The following is a 26,377-nucleotide window of genomic DNA, read 5'->3' on the forward strand; positions in this document are numbered from 1 at the left end:
TTACTCAATACAGAGCATACTTCTTTTCCTGTCAAACTGTATTAATTTCCTTCTTAGAATAGAAAACAAAATATGTAACAATATAATGCTTTATTAACATTTTCCAAACAAAGCCTTCCACAGTATAAAGATAGAAATGCACTAAAGTAGCACCAATTCAAGAAACATTTCCCAAAGTCTAAGTGGGAGGTTGACTAATTGAAATAACTAGTCCCCCCATAGGTTGTGTATTCATTGCAACACACATTATTTCTCTTAAATTTCAATGTTCCACAATATGAATTGGCCGACAGACTGTGGCTATCTGCTTTGATACCACAGTCGTAAAGCCGCATTCACAATTCGCGTCAGGGCGTCAACCGCAGCGTCATGCACCACTTTGGACTCCACATGAACAGAGATTCCAAATATAGTCTCATTCAGCGTTTTGGTGATGGTTAAGACTCCGGGCGGACACATTGCAAAAGTTCCGCCATACTCTGACGTGATTATGCTGGTTTTATGCTTTCTTAACAATAAATGTGTTAATCATGATTATGAAAAACGCGTTAAACTTTAATTAATCGAATGCGTTAACACGTTAATCTTGACAGTTCTAAAAAAAACAAAAAAAAAGTCCAACGCAATACATAAAAAAAATAAATAAATAAATAATAAAAATAAAAAGTGTTCACAGTTGCGCACTTAAAATGGAATTCCAGATAGCAAACATGGAACGATTATGAATCGTTTGAGCGATTACGCATAGTTCGAGCCAACACACATCGTTTGAGCCATCACTCATCGCTCGAGTGATCACACATCGTTCCTGCGATCACGCATCATCCAGCCATTATGCATAATTTCTGTTGTTTTTTTGTTTTTTTTTTACAAAGAGGAACAAATCGTAATTTTCTGTGGTAAATTAACAGCATCTGTGGCATAGCGCTTAACCTGTATTTAACCCAGAACATTCCTTTAAATTGGCTTAATTATAATTAAATTCCACTTCAGCAGAGAAATAATTCATGAATTAGTTGGAAATATTCATTTGCCAGTAAGTATTGTGAGTAATATGAAAAGAATTAAGTGTTAGCCTAAAGCATTTAAACTACAAGGTAAATTGTACATGCATAATTGTGCAAAAATACATGTACTGTTAAATCGCAACTTCTATGAAACATGATTGCCTTCCATCCTACAAGGCCACATCCACATTAATCCATTTTCAGTTGAAAATTTATTGATTTTGCCATGTTTACACCTCTTATCCACACTTGAACGGTGTTTTCCTCTACTGTGTTTACGAAACATTCTCTAGTACATTGGAAAATTATGATGTTAGGAAATGGAAAACTTTTTCAACTAAAAACATATTAGTGCAGGTCGTTTCGGTCAGGTGACACCCACCTGTTTGTGGATTGAGTAGCACACTGCCTGGTGGAATGGCGGTGGTATCCAGAGAAACAATGTAGAAGCTAGCATTATTAATAATGTTTGAGTTAGTAGTCGCGCTCTGAGGAGCCTGGGTTGGTGTGTTGCCCCCGATTGGCGCAGCAGGCAGAGGCGCCGCAGGGGCCATGGTAAAGACCCGACTGGGCTGGGGTAGAACAGGGGCAGGTAACGACAGCTGAGCAGGCCGAGAGAGTGACCCGGAGGATGAACCTACGCTACAAGAGGAGTCTGAACCTGAAGAAGGAAGTAACGGAAGAAGAGCGAAAGAAGTTTTACTAGAAGGGTTGTAGATGAGGTAATACATTTGGAAGGTGGTATGGGTGGGGCTAATGGCCGTGGCTGCAGATGGGCAGGACAATAAAATAAGATGACAGGAAAACATGCATGGAGGTCCATACACATGGCCAAAAGATGAAACTGCTCAAGTTCTTCTAGATTACCAAGGTTACCGTCCACTGTACCGTACCACCAGGGTTACTGTCTAGCAACTAATTTAGGTCTTTAGTCGTAGAAATATCATTAACAGTGTGACAGAATTGGTTTAATGTATCATTGCACTGTATATGCCATCATATCACCCAGCACAACCAATGTATTTACTAGAGATCAACCGATGATTGGTTTTAACGTTTTTAAACAATATTTATTTATTAATATCGGGTAACTTTTTTTTTTGTAAAAAAAAAAACAGTCAATATTAGTCAATCTCTATCTATATCGGTTGCCAAATTAATGCATCTGGTCATGGTGGTGAACTCATGAGGCACATGGGACAACATAAGCATTAGAGGCATTATAGCATTTCACACATTCGTACATATGCAGTGTTTAAAACTTCTCACTAATTTATTATTCTCTACATAATAAATGCTACATAATTTTTTTTATGGGACAAAAGTGAGAAAAGTCAGTTTGGACAGAACTAATGTGCTGTATATGACAATAAATATCCATTACATCTAGAAAGACAGAAACAAATACAATCTGACTGCATTTTGATCAGATTTTAAACCACATATGAATGTGGTTTGAATTGTACAATTTTTAATTTTATTTCACGTGTAAGTTTTTTCTTCTTTCCGTTTAGACGTCAATCAACTAAATGAATTTGAGTTATAACAAAAACATCAGAATTTTGCTGCCTGTCTGTACAAAGCCATAGTGACACAATTTAGCTAACCTGTATTTGTACATCTAGAAATAAGGATAACAACATAACACTTGGAAAACATTTCTGATCGTTCAGAGGGCTGTTCAAATGTAACCGGGCAGATGGAAAGACCCAGAGGTTGCTGAACGGAAGAAAAGAGGCATTAAATATTAAACATTATAAATATATATTGGCAGCAACTCCTTGAGCTTCTAAATGCCAAAGCATAAATAACCAATGAATCCAGAGAGCAGACGGCTCTGAATACAGATGTGTTCTCTTTGCTTTTCCTTGATGGACATGAAATGGGTGAAAAGAGGGCAAAGAGGTGCTTTCCACAAGACATACAACACATGCACTGCCAATGCATCGCTGCTCAAAGCAAGAACAAGAAAAGCAGAAACATAAAACAGCCTTCCACAAGGAAGGGAAAAAAGAACAAAGCAATGAAATGGGAACAGGACTGAGATGGTCTTGTAGGTCAAAATCTTTTGATTTTACGTTATTACAGATTTTCAGTTAGTGCATGCTTTTGTATCTGTGCGTGTTCATGTGTTTCTGATTTAGCTATACTCCAAGGAACAAAATAGCTGAAAAATATTGCCAAAAGTGAGCTAAACCAGATGAAACAATCTTTTAGGAAATTCTCAAAAGTCAAAAACAATGCATAAAGCCACTAAAAAAGGTCTTTGTACACTTCTAAAAAAACTTAGTTGAATTATAGGTTTACGGTGTTATTACGAACACTAGGCAAAAGAGTATAAAATACACATGCTATACTCCACCTAAAACTATTTAAAACAGCATTATACTTATTCTTTATAAATAATTTTGCATGCAGTTTTTATGATCTCATATTATTATTAAAACTACACTGTAAAACCTTATGTTGTCATTACTGGAAAAATCAAGTTGTCTTAATTAAACATTACTTCAAATGTCAAGTTTTGGGCTCATAACGTAAATATTTATGCTCCTTGAACATATTTATCTTAAAAATCTATAGACTTCAATTTTAAGTGTCAAAATTGAGGCTATGGGAATACCCACAATGCCTTGCACTTTAATAATTTAATTATGTTTCCTTGGTCAAAGATAACATATGTGCATTTAAATAGTTGTTATTAAGAACAGAGAACATTTTAAGAGTATTAAGAGGTTTTAGCTTAATGTTGTCTGGATGTAAATAGTTGTTTTATGACACTATTATGGTGATCTGTTTCATTAATACTATTTCAGCTCACCTTGTGAATGTGCAACTGAAGTACAGGTATACATGCATTTCAGTGAAGAATTAAGTTTAATAAAAGATTGACCTAGAATCTGTGATAATCTTCTTTATTTGATCTTTGCTATTGTACGATATAAATTTAAGTCAATTCAATTCAAATTAAGTAGAAACAACAATATTTAAATAGCAAATCTGTGTTAGGTCTACTTGCATCTAGTTAACTTAAATAGTGAAGTTCATTCTAAATGAACACCAAGTTAAGTGAACTTAATTAAGTTCTGGAGATGCCATTACTCAATTCAATTAAAGGAATATGTTTAATCAATTGAGTAAAGTCAACTTAATAGGGTTTTCAGTGTATGGCTAATTTTTGTAAGGGACTGATAAAGGTATAGGGAGTGAAGCAAAAATCTTCAGTTTCAGAAAACAGTGGGCTCCGTAGGTTTCAGATGTGACAATCAAATTTACCAGACATCGGTAAAGACAAAAATGTCTATATCAGTGCATCCCTAGAGAAGTCTACATTAAGCACCCAATACATAACTAAGTAAAAAAGTGTTATTTACTAGTTTTGGACAGCTTCCCCGTGCTTTTGCTGCTGGCGGTGCTGTCTCCTCGTATCAACAGACTGATGCCACTGAAACTGTTGGCTTTGGTCATGGCGGGTTTCAGGTTCCTATGGGAACTGTCCGAATCTGTGCTGCTCCACGGCCGAGGATCTGAATACTTCAACTCGTTCTCAGAGCTGCTCTGACGACTGTTTCCCGAGTGCTCGTCTCTCAATCTGCCATAAACATGCACAGATATAAGACCAGCGATAAACAAACAACGCCACTGTTTACTCGAAAGTGCAATATTGCGCAAATCTTTATCGCACACAGCAAGGTCATTATTTCAATGGTCTCGTAAACAACACTTAATTAAGCTAATAAAACATGTAATAATAAAGATTTACCTGAAAATTTGCCGTCTTTGTTGAGTGTTAATGAAAGTCATGTCCTCTTGGATTCTAGCAGAAATTGAACAAACATTATCATTGTTATAAAATCTAAGCAAAAAGCCAAACAATAAAAACAACAAACATTACAAAGAAAACGCAAATATCAAGTGTTGAACTGTCATTAAAAATGTTGCATACTGTATGTGCCATATAGGTTTTTTTAATTTTTTTTTTTACCTTTTATCAAACGGGAAATGATCTTGCCCCTGCAAGAAAAAAAAAAAAGACACACATGGACTTAAAACAACATACTGAATTTTAATGATTCTATTACTAATTATAATTATTTCTTTACTTGAATAAAACATGAGGCTTCTAGCCTGTTAGACAATGAATCACTTTAAGTTCTGTAAAATAATTATAATCATTTGGTTTGAAAATATTGTAAGCAAAAAAATAACATATGCTACTTTTGCAAAATGGTACAAGGAAAATTAAAACTAAATAAAAAATTTCGAAGAACTAAACTACTAACACTTTTATTGAAGCTACAAAATTTTAAACACAAACTGTAATACATTATAGTCAAATTAATGATTAAAAAGGTTTATAACATGATTATACACCGTTATAAAGTACTTATAACAGGTTTATACTACAATGTGTAGTAATTTAAATATGGAAACGCACGTCTTCAGCAAAGATCCTGTCTCTGGCTCGCTGATACTCCTCCTCTCTCTCCTCTATCGATTTACTCCGTCTATCATCCTTAAGACGCATCCGCAGCTAAACACAATGTGAACGATAATATAGATCACTATATTTGTTTGCTGTTAAATTATTTCAATATGATTTTTCTAATTATAACAGTTACGTAATAATTATTTGTCTGTTTAACATACAGTAGATTACTGTATAGATTTATTTCTTACCCTGCCATCCTCCTGGTCCAGGCTTGAGTTATCTCTCTTTAATATGTACCGCTTTTGGAAATCGTCCGTTTTATCATCTTTAATGTGATCAGAAAACTTTTGATCCGGTCTAGAAGAAAAAGTGATAAGATTGTTTAATTAAAACTTTTAAAAACATAAGAAAACAAAGAAGAATTCAAGCTAAGAAATCGTTAGTCCAGACGTACATTCTAGTATTGCTGGTTTTGTTGATGATTACTGATTTCCCAGTCGGATCAACGTTATGGTCCAACCCAAAATATGCCGCCACGCGATGGAGGAGCATCCTGTGATAAGATGTCATCGGGGGGAACTTCCTCCTCTGACTGCTGCAAGAAAAACAATGACATAAAACAACTAAAATGTAATTTATTTTTTGGGAATGGATTAGTGGTTTACTGCTTTTCAATGGCCGTTTTACGATGGTTTTTAAAGGCAGCATCTAAAGTGTAGAGAGGACAATGGCCAATATAATACCAAAATACCATTTAACGATAAAAATACACAAGCTAGCAGCGCAAATGTTGTGTTAAATAAATAATTAATTCTAATATTTTTTTCATTCAAAACTTGAACTTGTATAAAAAAAAATTCATTATACTGTATAGCTATCGGGCAATGCAGAAAATTGAGAAAATATCAAATTCCAACTATCATCAAATTAATTGGCCTGACCGATACATCAGTCTATTACTATAATGCACAAAACTTAAGAAAATGTAACAAAGAACATTTTTACTTAATGTGTTTCAGTAATGATGCTAATAAATAATAAGTTTCAAAAACAATGCTTGTAAATGTCAAAAACTAATTAATTTGAAAGAACTCAAACTCTTTGTTGTTTTTGGCTCTACTTACTCAATGTTACTAATGAAGTCCAGAATATCTTGCTCAAGTTTCAGCAGCATCATTCTGTCCCTGCAAGAACAGCGTTCATTAGCATTTATCACAGCTCATCAAACAGACGAGAGGCAGAATATTCAGACAAATAGCAACCATCTCTGCATCGATCCACATTAAAAACCAAAATCATTAAGAATAAAATAGTTTACAAATAACGAAGATAGAAAGAATGTCTTAGACAGTAATTATCTTCAAAACAAAGTCTGAATGGAGCCTGTGCATTAAGCGATTCAGGGTGAATTAATTAGTTTAACACTACTGGACTGCTCTGTTTTTTAATAGTTTTTCTATGTAAACATGCACTAAACGGACATCTTTGACAGTTGCGGTGCATCATGCTTTTTCAGCGTCGCAATTTTTAGATGCCGTGTCAAGATAAAATACTTTTTAAAAAGACTTCTTTAATGCAAGAACACATTTCTTTCTGAATGTCCCCTTAGGGTTAGGGCTTTAGAACAAGTGAGTGGTATATTTATAAAGTTTGCCAGAACTGTAACAGAAGAGGAAGGACTCTGATGCAAAAAAAAAGGTCAATGGTTCTACAGAAGTAGCTCTAGAAGAGGGTGTGTTAATGAGATGGTGGGGGAGTATTTTCACACACCGGGGGTTGTTCTTCAGTGTGTTGACCAGAAACTCATGGAGGTCTATACCCGTAGAGTCTGTGTATTCCTGACTGGGATCTGAAAGCGAGCGAGAGAGAGAGATTCACCACACACATTCTGTCGCATCCATCTGGACTGTGAGAAAACACCTTCGCTGCCAAAAAACAAAAACACACACACACCTCTTGAGAGTGTCTTCTTGGACAGTCGGTCTGTTTTCTCTGTCTTTACAGAGATTTTCTCACTGTCCTCATTTTTGATGAACGTCTCGTCTTTTTCAAAAGACTGACTGAGCTCGAAATGAATCTTATCCTGTTAAAACATAGGAAATAAGATATTTAGATACATAATTTTTTTTTAATAAAAAGTTCTATTTGTTTATATAAGACACATTTGAACATACATTCACATTAAATATTACGGCAACGTGCATATGTTTCCCAAGTTTTTTCATAAACCTTTTCGATAAGTTCTTTTATTTATGATCAAAAGAAAAACAACACAACTTTTGTGTTATTATCTAGTGAGGAGAGTAATTAAAAGCTTATTGTGACCTCTATCCCTTTGTTCCAGTTAATCAGAGGAGTCTGATTAAAATACTTAGTAAACAGAATTAGAAGACTTTGTAATTATCTCAAGCAATAAAGACCTGTGCCTGCGCTCACTTAACGATTCCAAAAAAGAAAAAAAAAAGAAAAAAAGAAGCTAAACCAAACATTACACAATAAACTTTTTTTTGTTCGAACAACTTTGTGTGCAGAAACACAAGAACTTCTCTGCTCTGCGACAACCAAACAAAACAATCACGGTTTTAGGTTTGGATTAGTAGTAGACCGATATATCGGCCGATATATGGCCATAATAATTAATAATAAAGAATAATAATTCTCAATACACAAAAATAAAGTGCTAAATGAAATTTCAAACACTAAACTTTTTGTTTAAACACAAAAACTTGCTTAATTTCTGTGACAAATCATAATTTTAGTTTCGTATTAGTGAAAAACCGATATATCGGCTAATATTTGGCCAATTTCACATCTCAAATAATAAAGACCTGCCTCCTCTCAGTTAAAAACTACAATAAAGATAAAAATAGGCTTTACAAAATGAACTTTTTTTGTTTAAACAACTTTGTCAAAAAAAAAAAAAAAACCCAAGAAATTCCCTAGTGCTCTGCTACAAAAAAGAAAATCATAGTTTTAGGTTTAGATTAGTAATTAGCCGATATATGGTATTTTGCCATAATAATTCACAATACAGAAAAAAAAAAAAAAAAACATAAGCTAAGCCAAAATTTACAGATTCAAAAAAACATCCATAATGCTCTGTGACAAATCATAATTTTAGCATTGAATTAGAAACACACCAATATATCGGCCTATATTTGGCCAATCTGAGTTTATCAGCATTGTTACCTAAACAACAGTGTTGTTACAGAAGTGTCAGCTTAGTGAATTTTGAATAATATTGTGTAAAAAAAGTGGGCTTCATTCATGTAACAATGAATTAACTAATTTCTGCGTAAATCTTTGTAAAACCATTCTTTTGCAAATAAAAAATTACATAAGAATGCATTTATGAACAATTAAAACAAATTGTTTGGCTCGTTTTTCTTGAATGAGGTGCATTATTCATTTAACATAGCGATGTTTTTAATTAAATGTCTCAATTATATAATTACATTGTATTGCCATTATATCGACAACTGAAAACTGATCACTACAAAACGTGGGAGAACTGATGCTGGTTGTTTGTTGGATGTACAAAATGATAAAATGGTCGGAGGCAGATTGTAAAGAAACCTAAGTATGCAAATAAATTTGGATATCAATATAGTGAATCTATTAAGGCTCATGGGTTGCGGGTTTAGAGGGTATTTGGCTGCTTCTACAGCACATGAATGCATATTTCATGAATGGGATTTACAAACTCCCCTGTGGAGCTACATGAAGGATTGTGGAGGTTATGAGATCATTCTGTCCTTCTGTGAGCTTTGGACTCTGTCTTACCCTGATCCTTCACTCTGATGCTAAAACTCTCTTTAAATCAAGAGCGAGAGAGAGAGAGAGAGAGAGAGATGAGAGAGAGAGAGAGAGAGAGAGAGAGAGAGAGAGAGAGAGAGAGCGAGACTCCAGCCAAATGAACAGCTGAACAGCAGTGGCTCAAACACAGAGATTTAAAGGGATAATTCAACCAAAAATCCTTTATAATCACCATTTTATTCACCCTCATATCGACGTAAAGACATATCACACCTGGTTTAATGTCAATTATGCAAAAAATCATTGGTTCTTGTGCGAGGGTGCGTAAATGACAGAATTTGTATTTTTGGGTAAACTATCTCTTAAATGGTTAACCGTTCTTTTTCGTTCTCTTTTTGCATGTCACTCGCTTTTCTTTTTACGTTTCTGTCCTTCACTGTCCCCCAAAGAAAAAGAACGACCTGAATGAAACTGCCCAGCATCCTGAATGAGGACAAAAACATCACACAACATGAGGGACAGTGAAACAGAAGACAAATAGACAGATCGTGACAGAGATGGTTATAAAAGAGCGAGCTGGGGAAAAAGATACAAAGAGAGGAGAAAGGTCTATGAATAGAGGCCCTCTTTCCTCGGGGATGAAGTCTGGTTCACTCGTTCAAGGACATACCCTTGATTAAGGACATTTGTTCGTCCACAAAGACCTTGGAATCTTTTTTTGCCCACCTGCTCTTTCACTGTGCAACTTCCGATAAAAAAAAAAATGCAGCTAAATCAATCACAAAACATCTGAAAGCAAGGCCGTTCGAAGGAAATAAACAGTCAGTTTTTTTAGTAGCATTTATCATAATATGTATAAATAGATTTTACAAAGACGGACCATTCGTACATGAGTTAACATGAGAAAATGCAATAAAATCAGCTGCTTATTTTTCCTTTAGAAAGTGCGTTCGCATTAGCAGGATAGTGCACAATTTATGATACCATCGTCAGATTTTAATGCCGAGTTTTACAAATTATTTTTTGATATTGCGGTCTTTCACTATTCCAAAAAAGTAGTTGTACCTGTATTACTAAAAGACAGCAGCCAGAGGGCGTTGCCAAGAAGACTTCCGAGCAAACCGAATTGCCTTCCTTTGGTATGGCCAACTACCTTGCAAAACAATACACATCACAATTTCTTAATTAAATTGCAACTGAAACTGTAGGATTTAGGAGAGACTGAATCACAGTTTCCATCTCTCGTGCAATTTGATTCACTTTTTAACTGACGAATGGTAGACAATGTGGGTGTTCGCACAATTTATGATACCACTGTTGCAAGTTTCATCTGTGATTTTTGACGAAAAGGGATTTCTGTCTTTTGGCATTTAAATAAATAGTTGTTGTACCTGCATTACTAGAAAATAGCAACTAGAGTTAGCTTTGCCAAGATGGCTGCCAAGCAAACCAACTTGCCTTACTTTGGTAACTACCTCGCATACAATACATATCGTGAGAGAAATCACACAACGCACCACGATTCAGTAATTGAATTTGTGCCAATTCCGTGAAAACCGAAGTCCACAAAAGAAATTGAATCACAGTTACTAACTCTCTCACATGGTTTGAGTCACTTTTGATCCGAACAATGGCAGACATTTTAGGAAAACCTGTTCGAAACGATCCTTATTTTCATATGGTGATGCTAGTGACTAGAAAATAGCAGTCAGATGGCGTTGCCAAGATGGCTGCCGAGGAAACCAAACTGCCATACTTTGTAAGTACCAACTACTTGCGATATGATTTGAAGTCATGATAGAAACCTCACAATTTAAAATATCGCAATGCATCGCAATTTTGTAATAGGATCGTGATTGAAACCAAATGCTGAATCCATGAAAAAGACCCGTCGGATGTCCGTGAGAGAGACTGAATCGGAGTTTCAAACTCTCTCATGCTATTTGATTCACTTTCGAACTTAACAATGGCAGACTAGGGGAGTGTCCAGCAAACCTGCTTGGAACGATCATTATTTTTGTTTTGTGATGCTAAAAATTGCACACTTAAGTATCGTTGCAATATCGTGAGACAAAGAAACACAATATATCAATATATTATTGTATCCCACACCCCTTTTCCATAAAAACGTCTTTCGCGCTTCAGCATTACTAACCTGCCCAACAACCAAAAAAAAAAAAAAAAAAAAAAGAAAACGCGCAAAAAGTTGCAGCCTCAGATACAAAGAGCTGATGGTGTTGACTGCCTGCGGCGAGCTCTGGTTTCCTAATAGTGCCTCTAAGCTGCACGCTAACCTAATAAATAGAACAAAAATGGGGTTTGGATAAGAACAGGCAATTATAGCAATCCACTGAGCTCGGCAGCTGAGACAGTTAAATTGTATTTGGTATAGATGATGGATGAATGCAATCCTGCATTGGGGATGCATGCGCACACACACACACACACACACACACACACACACACCTTCAAAAACTCATAGCTCTATTAAACGTACACAGAAAGATGACTTGAAACACACACAAGCGTCTATATAACTAAGAGTTCAATTTTGTGTAAAACATTTTGTATAACTATTTTTATCGTCTAGTTATAATGTCAGAAATAAATGCGGATATTCAACATTTTTAGTTCAAGCTTGTCTTATATCTTTTGTGTAAAAACAATTTAATGCAAACTTTAGTTTAATCAAATGATTAAATACAGATTAAAATTTTCATTTTCAGTTTCATTCATTACAATGGAAATGGAGAGTCGAGTGTGCTCTGGCTGTATACTGCACATTGTGTCAAAAGTAGAATCATCTGGATACACTATGTATTTAGAAAATTTGCATACTGTGCAGAGGATACATACTGCATACTACTTTCTTTCAAACATAATAGGTTGAAGCCATTCCAAACATGCCCACCCACAAACTCACTTTCGGGTTTTAGCTGCATTTACCTGTTCGTGTGGCAGTTCTCCGAGCGGGGGCGGAGATGGCTCCTCGCACACCGCCAAGCTGCGTACTAACTTTAACTTGCCGTTGGACTGGAGGAGAGTAACCATGGTTACCAAAACGACTGGCACTCATTCGCAAAATATCATCCAGAAATGCATTACCACAGCAACTAAAAATATACATCCACCATTTCACACGCAAAAAGCGAACATTTCAGGAGAATATTCAGAGCTCAGGGAGGGCTATGTGTTAAGATCGTTAATTGGAGGCATGTTTATTAGAGTGATTGCTTTTGTTACATAAATAGATTTAAAACCCCTGAAAGTCTGAAAATCTCAGTTGAAAGAAGACTTTGGCATCAGAAAGAAGAATCAGGCACTAACATCAAACAAATAAATAAATGGCAAAAGCAATCATCGGCACACTCTCAACAAGTAAAATAAGCAATTTGAAAGAAAATCGAGCACGCATCTAAATGCAAATCGCTACTATTTTTAACAAAAATAAAAAACTCAAAAGACGATCATTCGCAGGCAATATCAAAACAAGTACCGCAACATAAAACCGCACTTTGTTTTAATGCACACTGAACAAAAATTAAATAATAGCTCACACGTTCTGCTGTTCAAAATGCAATGTTAAAGGAATATTCTGGGTTCAATACAAGTTAAACTCAATCTACAACATTTGCGCCATTATGTTGATTACAACAAAAAATATAATTTTGACTCGTCTCTCCTATTCTTAAAAAACAAAAATCGAGGTAACAGGCCAATTCGAGGCCAATTTTTGGAGGGCTTAAAAGGCAGAAACTTACATTAATTCTTTTGTTTGTTTAAATCTTTATTTTTATGGTTGTTTTAGGGTTTACAGCCCAATATCATCATGGCAACGCAGTTGTAAAATTGGACATAACTTACCACAAATGAATTTGTATTGAACCCGGAACATACCTTTAATCCGATAATGAGAACAGAATTCGGCAGCAAGTGGGAAAACTGTCAGAATGTGCGCTTTCGTCTAGCAAACCCCAGCATCACCCACAAAATGCATTTAAATTTACCGACACACGCAGTGGCTTTTATTCCATTATCAGTTCCCACAAAGCACTGACAAACTCTCGCACTATTTGTACACAGAACACAGCGTGCAGGCAATCAAAAAACAAACAAACAATAAATTGAAACCAACTTTGTTACATACTCATGCGGTTGCAATACTGTACCTTGGAACGTTTAATACTCGTTGCTGATTGGCCGAGCTGTCATTAATCAGAGAGAATGGAGAAAATGAGGCCACGTTTGGACAGTCATGATATTAAAGTCAACATGTAACTGCATTCGCAACTCATTTTAATTTGTAATCAGACATTTTTGAGTAAAACAGTGTTAGAGAACAAATAAATCTAGGTTGGGACCTGATTTTATTCATCTGGAATTGACTGGACCGGGAATAGTCATTTTAGATGCCAAGCAAGTTCTAACATTTTAATAAAAGATTACAAAGACGGATATTTTTTTTCTTCAGAATAAGGTGCATCAGTCGCGATAAGAGTAGGAATATTAAGAAAATAAATTTTTACTCATGTCGACTTTTTAAAGGTTTAAAACCTTTCAACGTAACAATTTATGAAATGCTGGTTCTTGCAGAAAGGTAAAAATGTAATGAGTACATGTTATTTCAGATAATATATCTTTAACAAAGTGTGTGCACCACTGAAGCAACTAATTGTGGAGGAGGGTGAGGAAAAATGAACAAAGAGGAGGAGAAAGAGAGAAGAGCTGATATCAGCATGTGTTTTAATGCACCTGGCCACAGCCCTTTCTCAATGCACCAAGAGCAGATGGTGGCAAAGTCTCTCTCTCTCTCTCTCACATCACACACACACACACACACACACACACACACACACACACACACACACACACACACACAAGGTTTTGCACATAAACCAGCAGGATTTCAGGTGCAGATTAACTGTCCTCCCTCTCTTTCCTGGCATCAGCCAATCACATGCCAGCATGAACAGGCTCAGGATTTGCCCGATTCTACTCATCTTGTTGGCCTATCTTTGTCTTTAAGTAGAGACATTAGGATGCCGGACGCCACAGCAACGGTAGACCACTCAGTAGCAATTAAGTAAATGTGCGTGTGATCCCATAGAGGGGAACAAGAATGGTTAACTTAGAAAAGTGTTTCCCCATAAACATCTAATTTACCGTGCTGCCAATAAAAATAAAAAAAGCAACGAGTGGATACAATCTCAAATCTTTCTGGATTTTTTATCACAACGGTAGCACCAACTCAATACAGGTGGCAAAATTACGAATTCTGCAATGAAGAACGATTACTACCAATAAGGTAGTGCAAACTCAACAGAGGTGGCGCAATTACGAATCCTACAATGATGAACAATTAGTATCAGTGCGGTACTCTATACGGTTGGCAAAATGACAAATTCTACAATGATGAACGATCAGTATCAGTACGGTACTCTACACGGGTGGCGAAATTACAAATTATAAAATGACAAACTATTACTATCAGAAAGGTAGTGCCAACTTAATAAAAGTGACGAAATTACGAATTCAGCAATGACAAACAATTACTATGAATAAAGTAGTGCAAACTCAATAAAGGTGGCACAATTACGAATCCAACGATGACGAACGATTATTATCAGTAAGGTACTCAATTCAGGTGGCAAAATTCAGATTTCTACAAAAATTCAGATTTCTAAGGGGGCCTGGGTAGCTCAGTGCTAAAAGACGCTGGCTACCACCCCTGGAGTTCGCTAGTTCGAATCTCAGGGAGTGCTGAGTGACTCCAGCCAGATCTGCTAAGCAACCAAATTGGCCCGGTTGCTAGGGAGGGTAGTCACATGGGGTAACCTCCTCGTGGTCGCTATAATGTGGTTCGATCTTGGTGGGGCGCGTGGTGAGTTGAGCGCAGATGCTGCGGTGGATGGCGTGAAGCCTCCACACACGCTATGTCTCCGTGGCAACGCACTTAACAAGCCACGTGATAAGATGCGTGGGTTAATGGTCTCAGACGTGGAGGCAACTGGGATTCATCCTCCACCACCCGGATTGAGGTGAGTCACTACACGACCATGAGGACATAAAAGCGCACTGGGAATTGGGCATTCCAAATTGGGTGAAATTTTTTTTTTTTTAAATGCAAATTTCTACAAAGACTAACGATCAGTATGGTAGCATCAACTCAATACAGGTGGCAAAATTACGAATGATAAAATGACTAAGTATTAGTATCAGAAAGGTAGTGCCAACTTAATAGAGGTGGCACAATTATGAATCATACAATAACGAACGATTAGTATAAGTAGTGTAGTACCAAATAAATACAGGTGGCGAAATTACGAATTTTACAATGCAGAACGATCAGTATTAGTATGGTAGCATCAACTCAATACAGGTGGCGGAATTATGAATCCTACCATGACGAATGTTTAGTGTTAGTACGGTACTCTATAAAAGTGGTGAAATTATGATTCTTACCATGACAAACGATTAGTATTAGTATGAAAGTACCAACTCAACACAGGTGGTGAAATTACGAATTCTACAATGATGAACGGTTAGTCTTTGCATGGTAGCACGGACTCAATCCAGGTGGCGAAATTATGAATCCTAACATGACGAATGATTAGTTCCGGTAGTGCCAACTCAGTATGGGTGGAGAAATAATGAATTCTACACAAATTCCATATGCTGCTGGCTTTGAACTATACTACCCACAATGCACCACTTGGGGTACAATTAGCCAAAACACAATTTTTACCTGAGTTTGATGGGAGGAGCTTTGGTCTGTCGCACACTCCTGGTGGGCAGTGTGTGTGCCGTTGTTCTGGGGCATGTGTTGGGGCTCGATATGTGTCGCAGGCGAGTCAGCCGGGTGTGGCTCAGCACTCTCCAGAACCTTCATAACGTCACAACTTCTGGTGTCCAGAGAAGACTCAGACATTATCCTCAGACGCAAGACCGAAAATCACCACCTGAGTGAGAGAAAGATCTACAGGTAATTTAGTCAACTACATGATAGAGTTGACTTCCATCTAGTGATTTCATGAAGTCACAAAGTCTATGGCAAAATTGTAAAAATATAAAAAGAATAGTTTTTGTAGTATCAGTAGTACGGACTTCTGTGACAAAAAAAATAAAATACTACTTCGGATTGTAAATTTACTTGCATCTATGAAACTACAAGTAGAAAAAATACAGCAGGATGTCATGCTGTTTACCGTCTGTGCTGTTTTCTGGACAAGGCTGGTTTAGGCTGGTACCGTGGGGAACGTAGGACCCTGGGGCCTCCGGAGGCAGAGGGGTGGACTGAGAGACGGACAGGGGGCAGCAGCAGTCCCATGACCCCCGTCACCAGTACTCGGGTCGGGTCGCCAAGCCACAGCTCACACACACCCTCCGCATCACCCTCGAACACCTGTCATACACGAGGACAGAAGTCAGGGGTCAAATACGGAGCGATCAAGAGGTCAGGGATGAGTGGTACAGTAGCGTCCATGAGAAAAGCTGAACGTGTGACAGAGAGAGTGGAAGGTATTTTGGGAGCTGAAATACTGCAGCAATTCTGAAAAAGTGTCAAAACGGTGACATGAATATTGAGAACAGACTGTGCCGCAAAGAGACAGGAACACTACAATACAAAAAGAAGTACTCGCATTTAAAGCTGAACCTTTGCCGCATTTCACCTAAAGTATTTCAATGAGCTGAATATTCTTGCCAATAATACTGCTCTGACCTCAATTAAATATTCAATAATTATAACAATTCGACCAAATTCTCTTAACTAAGGAGAGAGAGCAAAATACTCCTGAAAAGATTTTTAGGCCAATTACACTCTATAATATAAAGTATGAACAATTGTATCTAAGGTTTAAAAAATAAAAACATTTTAAAAATCAAACTAAATTTTTTTTCAGTTGGACATGTGAAGGACATTTGGCCGGACAAGAGAACTACTGCTGATATAATGAAGGAAGTGACTTCAGTGTGTTTAGTTCAAGAGTATCGTTAGTAACGACTATATTTGGTGCACACAAGATGAATTTACAGATTGTAGTATGCTGAAAATTAGCACATAAATATTTTAGGTCATGCTGTTGTATCTTCGTAACATCATACCGTGTCCAGTCATGTGGAAAAAGAATTTAGTATGAAGGCAAAATGTGTGGCAAAATTACAAATCCTACAATGACGCATGATTACTATTGCAATACTAACTCCATTTGGGTGGCGAAATGACAAATTTACTATTATCAGAGATTAGTATCAGTAGTACAAACTCAAAATGGGTGCCAAAATTAAGAATCCTTCAACAAATGATTAGTATTGGTAGTGCCAACTCAAAACAGGTGCTTAAAATACAAATCCCAAGACGAACAATTAGTATCAGTAGTGCAAACTTACTACAGGTGGCGATGTTACGAATCCTACTATGACATACAATTAGTATTCCAGTACCAACTTCATTTTTGAGGTGAAATGGCAAATCCTACTATAATGAGCAATTAATTTTGGTAGTACAAACTCAAAAGTGTGCTGAAATTACGAATCCTACCATGACAAACAGTTAGCGTCATAGTACATAATTACATACAAAATTATGAATCCTAGAACCAAATTTCATTTGGATGGCGAAATGACTAACTCTACTATGACGAGCAATTAGTATCGGTATTACCAACTCAAAATGGGTGCTGACATTAGGAACCCTATGACGAACAATAAGTATCGGTAGTACAAACTCAAAAATGATGCCGAAATTAGAAATCCTATGACAAGTTATAAGTATCGGTAGTACAAACTCAGTAGGCCTATTGTGGTGGTGTTCCAAATCCTGCTATGAAGAAAATTACTATCAGAGAACCAATTCCATTTGGATGGTGAAATTACGTATCCTACCATTATGAGCGATTGGTATCGGAAGTACCAACTCAAAACTGGTGCTCAAACTTCAAATCCTAAAATGAATGATTAGTATGGGTAGTACAAACTCAAAACGGGTGCCAAAATAAATCCTTTAACGAATGATTAGTATTGGTACTGTAGTAACAACTCAAAACAGGTGGTGAAATTACAAATTCGTAACAATTAGTATCAGTAGTACAAACTTACTACAGATGCCAATGTTACGAATCCTACTATGATATACAATTAGTATTCCAGAACCAACTTAATTTGGGTGGTGAAAATCCTACTATAATGAACAATTAGCATCATAGTACATACTTAACATGGGGTGGGGAAATTACAAATACTACTATGACGAACAATTAGTTAATGAATACTACTTGGGCTGTACTGATATGTTAAGAAATTGATGAATATATCTTAGGTCACACTCCTAATGCAGCATGTCTTGTAGCCTAAATAATATTCACTATCCAAGCCTTCATCAACGTCGGATTCATTCACTCTTGCCCATGTGCTGTCCGTCTGAACTGAACATATGGAACAGAGTTTGCCTGGGCATCAATAACCTCTTCCATGATGGTACAACATTGAATCCTGGCACTGCCAAACTAGATGCCTGTGCCAAGTCAAGAGCCATCCTGAATCTCGAGGTCAAACGGTCCTAACCTTTATCTTTGTAATCCTGTTAACGACAACAACCAGCAGCTTGTACTGGGTCAGAACACACTTGCGGTAAAATCTGACCACAGTACAGTCCAGCCAGAAATTCAGACTTTAAGAGTGTGAGTGCGATCAGGTTACTAAAACCATTAGAGAAGATGAATACTGCGACACACAAACACACATATCAGAATTCAGGGGATTAGCATCACACACGCTATGACAGTAACACAGGTGGCAGCAATGACAAGAACAGGTGGGTATGACCACACACACATATATACACACACAAATACCCAAGCTGTCATCCAAACAGCCAGACGGTCCATCAGAATTATCTCCGACTGTGCCATGCTATCTTTCTGTGTGTGTGTGTGTGTGTGTGTGTGTTAGGACAGGGCAACTGAATATTCATGACATATATTCATGATATATTCACAATATAAAATAAAGCAGCATCATGAACGTCTCACTGCTTCTTATATGGCCATTACTTTTTTTATGACTGACTCGCTATCTTCTTTATTCGTGACTTGCGATAAACAGTATTTAAGTAGGGATTTTTCTAGATTTTTTTCAAACTCATTAAATATTTTGATTCTCATTGACCCAAATGGCTTCTTGATTGAAATTATTGCTCATTGAGCAAATACATAAATAGAGACAAATATTGAATATTGTAAAATGACTGAAAAATATCAAGATCTAATTTGTTTGGCTATATCATCCAGCCCTAGTTTGCACACTTCATTGCCTTTATCCCACTTGTGCACCAAAAGTGGGAGAGAGAATTCTGGATAAAGTGCCTCTTTTAACCAGCTTTTATCTCCAATGTCTCGCATCAGAAGCCTTTCGGCTCTTCAAAGCCATTAAATTGTGCAAACGGATGAGCCGTTCTGGGTCGCAGGGTGACGGGCAACCAAGAGAACTAATCGTACACGCTGATGGAAAGTGACGCTCTCAAGGACAATTACGACTTTCGAGAGAGAGAGAGAGAGAGAGAGCTTTTCCGCCCACACATTGATTTAAACACCTACTGTTTGCAGAAACAATATGCACTACGAAGTGAACCAGAGACAAAAGCGGTTCATAAATATCCAAGCATCTCTCTTGCCACGGGCTAATCTCAGTGCTGCTGTACCTTTTCCCCCAACATGCAGTTTACGTAAAAACACAGAGGTGAGGTGAAGATCCAAATTTGCATTTCAAAAAAGAGTTCGGATTTTAAATGCACTTAAAATGCCCAAAAATGCTAAGCAGCTCACTAGGTATGATGCATAAATATGTCACCTAGGTATGCAGATCACAAGGTATTACGCCCCCAAAAAAAAAGAGTCTAGGTAGGTAAGTGCACTTGGTATGACGGACATAAATGCTTTTTAGGTCAACTGCTCATTAGGTTCAATGCCTAAATCTGCCATATAGATAGGAAGCTTACCCATTACAATGCCAAAAAATGCTTTTTAGCTAGGCAACTCACAAGATAAAAAGCCCAAAAAGAGCTGCTATGTAGGCTAGGTGCAATGCCAAAAAAATGCAGTCTGCATAAGCAGTCTTCTGGGTATAACGCCCCCCAAAATGCTGTCTAGGTATGATGGCCAAAAAATTATGTCTAGCTGGGCAGTGCACATGGTCAAAAAGGTTGTCTAGGCAGGTAGCTCACTAATTATGATACCTAAAAACACTGTCTAGGTAGGCAACTCACCACACACAATGCACAAAACTGCTGTTTAGGAAAGGCAGCAGACTAGACTTTAAGATAGCCATAGTGCCAGAAATAACCGATTCTGGGACGGAGACGGACCAGCAGAGAGTCCAACAGAAATGACAAACAATGACACGTTTTTCACATTTTTTTTATCCAATTTTCTTTCAGCCAACCACCAAATATAGACAAAAGACAAGCAAACAAGTTAGTCTTATAATAAATGAGACCACTGAACTTTTTTGACCTTTTCAAGTACTCAACTGTCATTATCTGTCTTTATTGGACCACTACATGTAGCCCAAGACATTAAAGGCCACCCATAATTTCCCATCATCAATTATTAATTACCATATTTCAGAAAGCAATGAACACTTACCCTCCTGACAAAAGAAACGCATCATTGCATTGGGCTTCAGGCTACATAGACTTCACTCCTGTTTTAGACTAAAATGCAAATGATCCATATTTCTGGATAAAAGAATCGCTAATGGTTTTTGACTCTTTTTTTTTTTTTTTACAATCCATTTTCTCAGTGTGTGGCCGCTGTCACAGTTGGGTGATCTCTCTCCTCTCCTCATCAGTTCATTTACACGACTCGCCACATTAACGATATTAGCTGAATGCCTTCAGCCGTAATTTACACTGACGCAAATGCTCAAACACCCAGCTTACGCTGATAGCAGCCTGGGGCACATTTTCAAATTATACAATGGAGCAATTACGTGAATGTCATTAAAAACCACAAATGCGTGCGCACACACACACGAACATGCACGGAGTGCAATTTGCTGACACACAAATTTAGAGTCACCCTAAATGTAACCGTCACTGTCGAAAGAGTCTAACGTTAGCCTAGGAAAATGTGGTACTAAAAATTATTAATTAGATCTATTTGGATTCTTTAATGAGTTGTGTTAATGTAAAGTTTAATTGAATTGCTAATTTAAGCTATTTGTGAATGTTTATGTGAAGACAAAGCTCAAACATTACTAGTGTAATTTAAAAACAAATTTTCAAACGACAAAACGTTTTCCCCAAAGTAATCTTTTTATTCAAAAAGAAACATACATAATTATGTAAAAAAAAAAAAAAAAAAAAAAAAAACTGTTTTTTGGTGCAATAAATTTTTTTATTTTATGTTCACACCAATTAAAAAAACAAGCAATAAAAAACTCAACTATGACAAAACCACCGTCAGCAATCAAATAAATGTGTTTTTCCATGCTGAAGAATTGTCACTCACACACACCTGCCTGGCGGCGTTCATGATCCGGATCTCGGCTCACATCATTAGTTTCCATAGCAGCCCGAGTGCCATCAAACGGAGCGCGTTCTGTGCAGCTCTGCTCTCCTCCGTCTGAGTGCAGCCCGCTCGCGTACCAGCCCAAAGCCATCGCAGCAGCAATCCTTCCTGATTCTCCTCTCTCTCTCTCTCTCATGCACACACACTCTCCGCCAAATCAACAGCTGGCCTTTGTGATGTCATCCTTCCCTCAGCCAATCAGAATGCCCTGAGGGCTGGATGAAGTATGTCAGCACTAAACCGGGCTCCACCCTCAAGAGCCAATCAGATGGCCCTTGTGGACCAGAGAGAGAGTCAGATGGCAAAGAGACACACACACACACACACACCCCCACGGACAACTGTGGCGAAGTGCCACTGTGGGACAGTCTGTCAGTGTTGGATCAAGCCAGCACTGCAAATCCACCTTATTCAGTTGTCCAGAGTGCACAAAAGCTACCAGTCGAACCCAGAGCCGCAGTCAAAAACACACCCTGCTTAAAGTAACGTTCCCTTGGGCATTTAGCCTGGATTGATGGGATTCATCTGATTTTTTTTTCGACAATCCAGATTCCAAACCAACAAAACGAGCACACAGTACAGTGCGAAGCAATGTTGGTCTTAATGTAAATTGTCACCTTCGTTGTTAGAGCTTTGACTGTCTTCTCAGTAGGCAGCCCACTAAGTCTGATGCCCAAAAATGCTATATATGTAGGTGGCTTGATAGATATAATGCCCAAATATGCAGTCTAGGTAGGCAGCTTAGGTTTGATGCACAAAAATATTGTCCAAGTATAACTAGGTATGACACCCAAAAATGCAGTCTAGGCTGGAAACTTGCTAGGCAAAAAGCTGTATAGGTAAGCAGCCTAATAGGATTAATGTCAAAAATGCTGTTTAGGTAGTGAACTCACTAGATAAGCCACCCAAAATTGCAGTCTAGATAGGCAGCTTGCTAGTTGAGATGCCCAAAACTGCTGTCCAGATAGGCAGCTTGCTGGGTAAGAAGCCCAAAACTGCTGTTGAGATCGGCAGCACACTAGATATGATGCCCACATATGCTGTCGAAGTAAGCAGCACACTAGGTGTGCTGACAAAAAATGCTAAGTAGGTGGCTTGCTAAATACAATGCTCAAATATGCAAAGACAGGCAGCTACCTATGTATGACACCCATAAACGCAGTCTTGTCTGGCAACTGACAAGGTATGATGCCAAAAAAAGCTGTCTAGGAAGGGAACTTACTAGGTATGCCACCCAAAAGGGCAGTCTAAAAAAGCAGCTTGCTAGGTGCGATGCACAAAGCTACTGTCCAGATAGCCAGCTTTCAAGGTTTGCAGCCTAGTAGGATTGATGTCAAAAATGCTGTTTAGGTAGTGAACTCACTAGATAAGCCACCCAAAATTGCAGTCTAGATAGGCAGCTTGCAAGGTAAGATGCCCAAAACTGCTGCTGTGATAGGAAACTCACAAGATACGATGCCCAAAAAATATTATCTAGGTAGAATGCTCAATAGGTTTGATGTACATAAAAGATGTTTAGGAAGGCAGTTCAAACATGCTTCTAGACAGTGGTTCTCAACCAAGGGTCTGGGACCCACTAGGGGGCCTTATCTTAATTTAAATGCTGAAAATCATGATGTTGGTCTACAACATGTAAACTGACAGTTCCTAAAACATCTGGAATCACAAAATTAATCATGATAAGTATTTTAATCTATTGACACTTTTAGATTCTGGGGCTTTGATAATTGTCTTGGACAATGTGGGGCCTCGGAGTCAAAAAGGTTGAGAACCACTGTTCCAGACTACACAAAATGTGCAGTCAAAACTACAAATTAACAAAAGAACTATAATTTTCAAATGATTGTGACTGTCTGCGCCAACAACCACCACGTTTTGGTTTTAGAAAAAGGAAGTCGCACTGACAGCTGCACAAAGCCAGTCAAGTAAAACTCCCCATTCACCATCCAGCATTTCCACTGCTCCTTTCAGTGAAAGAGAAAATCTGCAAAAATTTCAGCTAAACGGGGCATTACATGCATCTCATTTGCATAACAAAAGACCAGAGGGGGTGAGAGCTGCCACTGCTGGCTAATTGTAGCCCAAGATGCTGTTCGCCTGCAGAGGAAATGTGACAGCCGCGTTTATTCTGCTTTCCCCCCAACGGTGTCCGTGAGCAGGCGGGAATAGCCTCAGGATAAGGGTCGGAATTAGCAGACGGCATCTAATAAGCACTTTATGGTGCTATGTATTGCTTTAATACCTTGACCAAGAAATGTTACCTCAACTGAAACCCCCCCCACCCCCCCGACTACCCTAAATTAAAAAGACGTAGATTAATGAACCAAGTCAAGTTCATTACAGATGTAAACGCTATATATTTTTCATGAAAATGAAAACAACGGATAAAAAGAGCATGTAGAAAACTTTAAAGCCCAGTCTGTCAAAGAACGAATAGGGTTGCACTGAATTTTCGGCCACTGAAAATGTCAAAACATGCTATTTTTGGTTTTAAAGGCTGAAACTTTTAACAGAAAACGTTGCTTTAAAACCTGCTAACAGAAATGATACTATGCTGTTGACACAGGCATGCATAGCTCGTAAAGCGCTACTGTCTTTAGCGCAGCTCAAAGTTCTTCCTGGATTGTTCTGCCAAAATAAAAGCCAGAGCATTTTAAAGTTGAGAAATTATGACTGAAACTGCATTATTGTACTGTATAATATAACTTTATTATTATTATTTAAAATTATAATATTATTTAAATTGATTTATCACATCTAAAATGCACACAAAAGAGACCCACTAAAGCAGGAGTTTTCAAACTTTTTGGTGGCAAGGACCACCAACTTTGATTATCCCCTTGCGAGGGACCCCCTGCGTGATAAAACTAGTAAACATTATATTATGAAGATTTTTTTGTTTGCAAAATTAAATAATTTTCTTTTATACTGTCATTGTACTGAAGCCAAAATAAATGGTTAAAATATTATCTGGAAAATAATTACTTTTTAGTAAGCTGACAGTGTATCTTTCTTATGCTTGAATAATGTTAGATGTATAAACCCGAAGAGAAAAATTCACTAATTTTTTTTAAAAATGTATATATTTAAAAATGTTAAAATTATATATATATGTATGTGTATATATATATATATATATATATATATATATATATATATATATATATATATATATACACATTTTTAAATATATATTATATATATATTTAAATGTATATATCTTTCTTACATTTTATATATGTATTAAATAATTTATGTTAATTGTGAAAAGCGCTATATAAATTAATTATATAATAGTGAATAGTGGAATAGTGAATTCCAAATTCCAGGTCAACATACTTTGTTGGGAAAAAAAAGTGTGTGAACAGAACTGGCTTCATGTTCACTCAAGAATTATATTTCACTAGTATATAACTGGAATAACTATGCATTTGCAAATGTACACTTTCAGACAAGCTGTAATTTAGATGAATATGCCGGTTCGTTTTAAAAATGTGTATGAATATTAAGGTGCCCGTTTTCAAGAGTCATAGTGGTAGTAATTATGACTCGCTGTACAGTTAGACATGGAGCAAACGGACGTAAAAACGATTTAAACAACAAATAAAGATGCAAATACAAAACTGAGTATCCGTAATGTTGCACGCGTCACGACAGTCAGACGGTGTGAGGAGCTATAGAGACAATATGAGCAATCATGCACGCTTTCAGTTTCACTTTCAACATGCACGGTGCCCATGTGCTCTCAATCTCTCATCAGTCAATCATCCAAACACTAGTTTGTGAGAACTTCAATCTTCAATAATGGCTCCCGGTTTTCACTCCGTTTTCTTAGTGTTTTGTGCTACAATGAAACACCAAAGACTGTAAATAAATCATAGATACTAATGATTTCTCACTAAATTAGTTTTGGAGCTTGTCATAGATATATTTCTGAACGTATCTCAGCTGTGTGTGGTACTCTCATGGTGTTTACTGGTTGCCAGTATGTAATGATATATGATATTTGATAGTGACAGCAGAACTATTCATAACTGTTTTTAATTCAAATGAATGTCAGCATTTCACAATTAATGTAAATTGAATGTAATTTCACAGTGTGGGGCACAAACATAAGTGCAACTTATTACTTGTTAAAGTGTAGCAATGGACACTTCAAAAAGAAAAATCGATGATCGGACCCATATTGGCCTCAAATTTCCTGATCGTGCATCAATACCTACCTGACATCAATATAATATCACATCGTCTCGCCCATTACCACAACTAATCACTCTTTGAGTGAACAGGGTGCATAGGGTGAACAGCTTACATTCAATTTGGTGTCCGTAAGCGTGGTGGGAATATCCACGCGATAAGGAATTTGTAAATGGCTCCTAGTAAGCACTTTAGGGGGATAGCTTGACCAAGAAATTTTACCTCCGCAAGAAAAAGAAAAACTAGAATAAATGAAAAAGATATGGATTAATGAACCAGTACAGGCAGTGAGAGGAAGCGCAGTAGTAATTTGTATTGAATATTATCTCATTAGTGTGAAACGTCCAGCTCCACGCTGATTACCGTAAGAGGGAACAGGTCAATAACTCAGTAGCGACCCAAAATACCACTGTGCCATG

General features: G+C 37.2%; 1 protein-coding gene across 10 annotated transcripts in view; it reads right to left on the reverse strand.

Annotated features, from left to right (window-relative positions):
* The window catches only part of LOC127438763 (R3H domain-containing protein 1-like), a 54,341-nt gene that overhangs the window by 16,634 nt on the left and 11,330 nt on the right, over positions 1 to 26,377 (reverse strand). For 2 of the 10 annotated variants that reach the window (XM_051694595.1, XM_051694590.1), the window contains exons 1-15: positions 21,708 to 21,891; positions 16,401 to 16,597; positions 15,941 to 16,154; positions 13,365 to 13,400; positions 12,142 to 12,228; positions 7,393 to 7,522; positions 7,210 to 7,288; positions 6,564 to 6,623; positions 5,894 to 6,034; positions 5,688 to 5,796; positions 5,446 to 5,541; positions 4,993 to 5,021; positions 4,771 to 4,824; positions 4,382 to 4,599; positions 1,390 to 1,668 (exon numbers count right to left, since the gene is read on the reverse strand). In XM_051694595.1, coding sequence (XP_051550555.1) covers positions 1,390 to 1,668; positions 4,382 to 4,599; positions 4,771 to 4,824; positions 4,993 to 5,021; positions 5,446 to 5,541; positions 5,688 to 5,796; positions 5,894 to 6,034; positions 6,564 to 6,623; positions 7,210 to 7,288; positions 7,393 to 7,522; positions 12,142 to 12,228; positions 13,365 to 13,400; positions 15,941 to 16,123 — 1,501 coding nt within the window. In that variant the 5' untranslated portion in view covers positions 16,124 to 16,154; positions 16,401 to 16,597; positions 21,708 to 21,891. Of the gene's footprint in view, positions 1 to 1,389; positions 1,669 to 4,381; positions 4,600 to 4,770; positions 4,825 to 4,992; positions 5,022 to 5,445; positions 5,542 to 5,687; positions 5,797 to 5,893; positions 6,035 to 6,563; positions 6,624 to 7,209; positions 7,289 to 7,392; positions 7,523 to 12,141; positions 12,229 to 13,364; positions 13,401 to 15,940; positions 16,172 to 16,400; positions 16,598 to 21,701; positions 21,897 to 26,377 lie in introns of those variants that run through there. The other 8 variants (XM_051694599.1, XM_051694598.1, XM_051694593.1 and 5 more) reach the window with 7 other exon arrangements.

This window comes from Myxocyprinus asiaticus, chromosome 50, assembly GCF_019703515.2.
Source record: "Myxocyprinus asiaticus isolate MX2 ecotype Aquarium Trade chromosome 50, UBuf_Myxa_2, whole genome shotgun sequence".
NCBI classification, from domain to species: domain Eukaryota; kingdom Metazoa; phylum Chordata; class Actinopteri; order Cypriniformes; family Catostomidae; genus Myxocyprinus; species Myxocyprinus asiaticus.